Source organism: Monopterus albus, unplaced genomic scaffold, assembly GCF_001952655.1.
Source record: "Monopterus albus unplaced genomic scaffold, M_albus_1.0 scaffold100.1, whole genome shotgun sequence".
Classification (NCBI taxonomy): domain Eukaryota; kingdom Metazoa; phylum Chordata; class Actinopteri; order Synbranchiformes; family Synbranchidae; genus Monopterus; species Monopterus albus.
Genome location: NW_018127980.1, coordinates 263,121 through 270,544, shown reverse-complemented (window position 1 = coordinate 270,544; position 7,424 = coordinate 263,121). Strand labels below are relative to the sequence as shown.

The window sequence follows — 7,424 nt, the reverse complement described above, 5'->3', positions numbered from 1 at the left end:
TAAAACATTTGGCAAGTTACAATTTCAAATGCTCACGGTGGCTCAGCTCTGACGTGTAATACTTGAGTCACAGAGCTGGGCTAACTTGAACTATGTTCAGGAGGAATTTTGGACCGTTCTTCCTCATAGAGCTGGTGTGAACAGCTCGTTGAGCTCATTCCACAGCATCTCTGTTGGGTCGAGGTCCAGATGGCTGATTTTGTTTAGAGCTGTTCTGTAATAGATTTACTTCACTGTTTTGGGCCACTGTGCTGCTGCAACACCCAACCTCTGCTGAGCCTCAGCTAGAGAACAACCACCCTGACATTATCCTGTAGGATTCCTTGATAAATTATGATGCTCCCTTCACCATTGGGATAATGAGTTCATGTTGATATGAAATAATGTTTTTCACAGAGTTGATACTGCCCAAAAATAACAGGACTACTGTACCTGTATGTATGGTGTAAAAACAAAATCACATACCAACATGAAAACATCCCAGTGGTGAAGTTTGGTGGAGGGAGCTTGCCAGTCCTCCAGGATAATGACTGGGTGGCTGGCTTCCATCTGAAGCTCAGTACAAGTTGGGCGATCCAGCCAGGAAAATGACCCTAAACATTAAAGTAAATTGATTACAGATTGTATTCAAAACAAGAAAATCTGCCATTTGGAGGGTCCCAGTCAGAGCCCAGACCTTGATGTAGCAGAAATGCTGTGGAGTGAACTCAGAGCTGTTCACACCAGACATCCTATGGGAATATGGCTGGGTTGAAGCAGTTTTGTGAGGAACAATGGTCTAAAATTCCTCCTGAACACTATGCAGGTCTGATCCACAACGCTTGTTTGAGGTTATTGCTGCCAAAGGAGATTCAACCACTTATTAAATCTTAGAGTTCACTTAAGTTTTCTACCAGCACTTTGAAAAATGAATGGGTGTGTTCAATAGACTTAGAATTCTAAGTGTGGTATTAGCTTAACATGCAGAAAACCAGGTAATTCCAAATGGTTCCCTTACTTATTCTAGCCTCTGTACACTGACTCTTCTGTCTTCTTGCTGTCGATCAGGGGGTGAGGATGGTGCCGCAGGGCTGAACCTGCTCCACAGAGCAGACGGCCGAATCCTCAACCTGGGAGCAAAAACTAGTGTCAACCTTGAGCCTGGGGTAAGACTGCATGATATGCATGTGAAAGAAATACTAATATACACAGTTGTCAGTTTGCAAGGTAGGTACATAAAATGGAAGGTAACACAGTTGCTAATAAATCCTCCATTAATGAAGATAATTTTCAGTTTTAACACAAACTAAAAAAGCCAGCAATCGTCATCGTCTCTGCATCTCCCCCCCTACAGGACACATTCTGCCTCCACACCCCTGGAGGGGGAGGATACGGAAGAGAAGAGGAAGGAACCCAAAGACCTAAAACAAAGCGTAGGCGCATAAATGAGACTTTCTCCGAGCGCGGAAGCGTCTTTGAATTCCGAACTGTACAAGAGGGAGTGTGAAAAGAAATGAGTTAAAGGAAAGTGACTAAGAGGAAGAAAAAAAGCAAAGTGGTGAGTAGAGGAACGCTACTGAAATAGTAAATTCCACTAACTGTATAATTAACTTCACAACGGAAATAAATCACCTCTACTGTTTAGTGGGGTCATTGTGTCATCAGTTTTATTAGCTTTTCAAACTAATATGTGTGTTGTATCGTTATCCTATTCTTTGTTATTCTAATTTCTTCTGTATGTTTTTCACCACTGAAGAACTCCAGCATACTTTCAGCTAGAAAAACCATTCAAAGATCAAGATGTTGAAGCATAAGGCTGTGTAATATAACAAAATAAGCAGTATTAACAAGCAACAAACAGTGTAAACAATGCAAAATAAGCAGGATAGACAGGCAGTAAACAATGCAAACAGACAAAGGAATGCTCATTGAAATGAGATAAATAGGGATAAAAATAGAGTACTTAAAAATAAAGACCTGTACGGTTCTGTATAATCTGTACAATGTATATTTACAGGTATTGCACTGAGGGTTATTGTCCAGTCATATTGTCATGGGTAAAGTGTTCATCAGAGTCATGGCCTTGGGAAAGAAACTGTCCTTGTGCCTGGTTGTTGCTATTGGATAACACAGCTTAGCAAGGAAAAAGGGGGGGCTTGGTTTGATGCAAGGCATCATATTTTCATACATACATATATATTGTCCAATGCTCGCTCTCTGTCCATCATGAGGCTTCCTGGCTGGACTTGTTCCCATAAGATGCCACCTCCAACCTGTGCCTGAGGAATGATTAGTAATAATTCATGTTTGTATACTACAACTGTAAAAGGTTAACTGTGAAATACTGTGTGACTGTTTCTCAACATCTGGTCTAGATTCAAACACACTGCTGTGTATTTTCTGTATTAATTTCCATGGTTATGGGAGAAAATAGCGCTGTTACTCAGTGGACTACAGTTCCATCTTCCAATAACTACAACACTGAAATATACAGAAGAAGTGCTTGTTTAAACAGTTGAATTTCATACCTGTCCCTGATGCTCAGCATCTATAAAAGTCATCCTTGTTGAAGCAAATACAGTGTGCAACATTTCTGACTAAAATCCATAGAGAGGCTCATTATTAAAACCCTGACCTGCCATATCACACTCAGTGGTGTTTACCACTGTGCTATCCACCTGCTTTACAGGAACATATTTGGAACTTTTACTGGCTTCTGGTATTGGTTAATGAGATTGCACAAGGATCTAAACCACACTCACAAAACAAATCTATGATACCTTGACAGGGAACCGAACCCCAACATGCCATACCACAGTCGGCGTTGATAACCATCAAGCTATCCAGCTACTGGATAGACACATATCATGCTTTTGGATGTTGTAGTGAAAGCAACTTGTTGATTTTCTGACAGTCTAGGAAAGCCTGAGATTGTAGATCATGACTAAGACTAATTGGTGTAATGCTGTGTGCCACCACTAAAGGGCATCCTTACTGTGTGCTGAGGAGAAGGAACTGGAAAAAGAAAAGTTACAAGACATGTTTTAGGGTTTTAGGCAAAACTGTGGCTTATTCCTCCCATTTATTTGATCTAAAACCAATAATATTCAGAATGAATAAAGGGGGATTTCAGATAAATGTAAGAATTTACAGTTTTCGGCTGCTTTGCAAGTCTAGCAACACAGTTTATCACACATTGTCAAATGTAGTTCATATCTAAGGAATCAGAACCGTGATCCGTCCTGTTGTTTTTAGTCAACACTGGATAGTACTGAATGTTAGGAACAGGAACTGTTTACTTTTTTTGACAAACACACAAAAATATCATAAAATCATATTTAAAAGTTGTATTCTATTGTATTCATATTCTGCAAGTTGTCTTACAACAAACCATAGACCTGCATCAATCCAATCCACTACTGTCTGCATTCTCATGGTGTTTTTGCTTTTATTATTTTTCCTGCTCCACCACAGGTTGATTCTCCAACTAAAGATGAACATGGCACACAGACTGAATTGCAGCAAAATGGGCAGTAAATCAAGATATGTGGAACTTTTCAACTTCTACACAGTGACTTTAAGCTTCTGTCTTCCTGCTCGAAACCTTCTGAAAGATGGGATCAGATGCTCACCGTAGCGCATCATCATGTGTGTCACCTCCTTCCCAATGGCCTTGCCTCTGTAACTGGGCTCTGTAGAAAACAAGGGGAATATAGTGTCCAGATATAAAGAGATATACACAGGAAATGATTGAGGTGTACAAACCACAACACAGGCTGACTGTAGATATTCAGCCTTTGATTTTGAATCACTTTTAAGATAAGCACACTGGGGATCACCTGCTATTATGATCTCCAGCTCAGCCGAGGAGAGGTCTGTTTGATCCATCAGGAACATGTTGACATCTCCCACCGTGCACTGCTCCTCTTCTATACTGGGATCTGTCCATCGCTGCTTATCCAAGATGATGAATGTGCACTCTGGCAAAAAATAAATTCAAATTAAACAGCTTTTCTTTAAGTAAAAGTTGAATGATTTTACTAGTGCATGACCTCAGAATGAATGATGTCTTATTTTCATATCATATCCATTGATTACCAGTTCTTTATAAACACTTTAACCTAACAAATCTGATGGATGATAGTATGAATGTCTGGAAGGAATGATTTGGAAACCATAAGGACAGAACTTAAAAGCAGTGTTGACCTCATGAAGCAAATGTCACAATCTTATTTAACTTTATCCTATCATAAGTTGTATTAAATAAGCTTGTTATAGATAGTGTCATCTTATTTATGTAGGCACTGTAAAAATTCTGAATGTTAAAAACATAGAAAAGTAAAAGAAGTTCTCTCAGATTTATCTTTCCAGACACTGCTGAATCAGTTCAACCAAAGATTTTTTTCCTCTCTCTGTTTATTTAGGTAGTTTTCAGAAAAATCAAGGTGTCCAGTTATTCACATGAAAAAATCTAAGGCTAAAGGTTAAGTCTGACAAGCTTTCAGATTTATAACAACTGCTTTAGAGGATGAATAAGAGCATGTACTGTGTGTACATTTACTGCAGAAGAAGTCTTACTGTCATCATCTTCCCTCCAGCTCCCCAGCATGTCGTACTCCGGTTCCAGTGGCTCTGAGGCGGTCAGATGCTGCAGCTCAGGACACTTCATCCATTTATGATACCTGAAGAGTTTAAACAGGTGGATAAGAGACAGGGACTGCAGGTTTCTACAGCTTTAACTTAATCATGTATCCAGAGGCCAAAGGACTGGAGCTGGTTCTGCTGTGCTAGCTAAAGAGACTTCAAACTGTCAAAGGAGCAAAAGCTGGTATTGACAGCTGGGCCAGATGTGTCACCTGTCCTAAGTTATTTCTTCACCTTGTGCCAGCATGGACAAAAAGCTTTCAAATGTTCCATGACAAATGAGACTTCACGATATGATAGAAAGCTCCAGAGAAGCTACTAAATGGAACTTGTGATGAGATTGTTCTCTTAACATTATTATTAGTTGCAGACTTATTTAGAAGTCAAAATGAAACCCATTCACCACGTTTAAAGCACAGGTTATTGTTGACTCAGGGACATACTTTACACAATCCAGCAGGACACAATGCTGCTACCAGTCATACATGTAAATTCATGAGAAGCAGGAAGGAGATAAAAGCATAGCTGTGTGTCGTTTGTGTTTGGGGGAGGGGGACAAAGTGACATTCCCTCCTCCCTTCTTGGGGTCAGCAAGGAGCAGGGGAGGATGGATTGTGCGGGAGTGCAGGCATGCGTAGGCAGCTGATAAAAGCTTTAGTGGCCACAGCAGCGGAAGCAGCAGGAGGCTGACAACCACTGAACTTGTTGATGAACAATTCCAAAAAAGTTGGAATGCTGTGTAAACTGTAAATACAAACTGAAGTGTTTAAAACCCCTTTAACTCATATTTATTTCAGTACAAAGATATCTAATGCCCAGATTAATATATTTTGGTTTGGATAAGCTCATTCTGAAGTTGATAGCAATAATATGTTCCACCAAAGTTGGGCAACAAAAGACTGGAAAGGTCGTAATACTAAAACACAGAGAACGCCTCAACTCTGTAGTTTAATTGGCAACGGGTCTGCATCACGATTGGGTGTAATAGGGTCATCCCAGACAGGCTGTCTTTTAGAAGTAAGGACGGGGTAAAGTTCATCACTCTGTGTGGCAAATAGTTCAACAAATGTAACATTTCTTATTTCAAAATTGCAAAGATTTGGGGGTTTTCATCATCTAGGGTTCAAAATATCCTTAAAAATTTCAGAAAAGTATCTGTAAGTAAGGGCAACACTGAATGGCTGTGGGCAACACTGCATTAAAACAGACACGATTCTGTAGTGGAAGTCACTGCATAAGCTCAAGAACACTTCTGCAAACCAGTAGGTGAAGGCAGTTTGTCACACAAACGCAAGTTACAACTCTACCATGTAAAGAAAAAAAAAAAACTTGTATACTAACTAGTCACTTTATTAGGCAAACCTGTACAATGGTATGCAGCCCTTCTGCTTTAACATCTGTTTAAAAAGTTCAAAATGTTTGTTTTTGGTAAAATTGTCATAAATGTATAAATTCAATTATGTTCATTATTGAGTTCATAGTTAAAGGTGGTGTTCACCTGGACTACATTAAATTCAGAAGTGCCTATATTTTTGTCGTCCCCAGCTACATACATGAGGGTCAGAAAATTAGGAACGCCTCTAAATATAATGTAGCCCAGTACAACACTACCTTCAACTATGACCTCAGCAATAAACATTACTGAATTTATACATTTATGACAATTTCACCAAAACCTGAAACACTGAGCTTCTTAAACACAGATGTTAAGGCTGAAGTGTTGTAGTGAACTGCATACAACTGTACAGGCGCATCTAATAAAGTTGCCTGTGTGTGTATAAACAAGATCCAGTGACACTGCCACCTTCTCTGAGCTCGAGCTCATTTAAGATGGACTGAGGCAAAGTGGAAACTGTTTTGGGGCCTGACAAGCCAAAATTCTTTTTTGGAAACCATGGATGTTGCATCCTCTAGGCTAAACAGGAGAGGGACCATCAGGCTTGTTATTAGCGCACAGCTCAAAACCCAGCATCTGTGATGGCATGAGGGAGCATTAGTGCCCATTGTATGAGTAACTTGCACATCTGCGAAGGCACTGTTAATGTTGAATGATATATAGAGGTTTTGGAGCAACATACGCTGCCATCCAGACATCTTTTTCAGTGAAGGCCTTGTTTATTTCAGCAACACAATGCTAAACCACAAAGTGCATATATTAAAACAGCATGGCTGTATAATAAGAGTCCAGGTGCTAAACTGACCTGCCTACAATCCAGACCTGTCACTCCCTGAAAACACCCAGTGCACTATGAAGTGAGAAATATGACAAAAGAGGCCCCAAACTGCTGAGCAGCTGAAATCCTATAAAACAGAAATATGAAAACATTTCTCTCTCAAATATAAAGCACACGGTCTCCTCACTTCCCAAAAGGTGATGCAACGCAGTGGTAAACATGCCCGGCCCAACTTTTTTGAAACGTGCAACATGAGATTTCTTTTTTCCTCAGAACAAAATTTCTCAGGTTCAACATTTGATATGTCTTTGTACTATTTAACATTAAATATTAGTCATAAAAGATTTCCAAACCATTTGTTTACTTTTTTTTAAAATTGGGGTTGTAAATCAGCTGAGCATGTATGGGTGCTGGAAACTGATGCAGATGCTATGGACTGTGGAACAAAAATTCCTTGTTCAAAGATCACAGTTCCTGTTGTAAAGCCATCTTACAGAGATGATTCGAAACTTACCCCCTGCTGTTGCTGCCTGGAATGCTCTCTCCACTTTATCTTCTGGCTAATCATCATTATGGGAGAGGGTGAGTTTACATGAACAACAAACAAGCATCAGTCAAGGAAAAGTC

At 39.8% G+C, this 7,424-nt stretch overlaps 2 protein-coding genes across 2 annotated transcripts in view; one reads left to right on the top strand and one right to left on the bottom strand.

Annotated features, from left to right (window-relative positions):
* The window catches only part of oplah (5-oxoprolinase, ATP-hydrolysing), a 16,939-nt gene extending 13,398 nt beyond the window's left edge, over window positions 1–3,541 (top strand). The window contains 3 exon segments of the mRNA XM_020609582.1: window positions 1,048–1,145; window positions 1,334–1,537; window positions 3,454–3,541. Of these exon segments, the coding sequence (XP_020465238.1) occupies window positions 1,048–1,145; window positions 1,334–1,486 (251 nt within the window). The 3' untranslated portion in view covers window positions 1,487–1,537; window positions 3,454–3,541.
* On the bottom strand, window positions 3,524–7,367 carry LOC109965525 (N-acetyltransferase 9-like protein). Its single transcript, XM_020609598.1, has 3 exons — window positions 7,312–7,367; window positions 4,558–4,661; window positions 3,524–3,959 (listed from the first exon to the last, which is right to left on the bottom strand). The coding sequence occupies exons 2-3, from the start codon at window positions 4,646–4,648 to the stop codon at window positions 3,544–3,546; spliced, it is 507 nt and encodes a 168-aa protein (XP_020465254.1). The 5' UTR covers window positions 4,649–4,661; window positions 7,312–7,367; the 3' UTR covers window positions 3,524–3,543.
* Window positions 7,368–7,424: the final 57 nt, after the last annotated feature.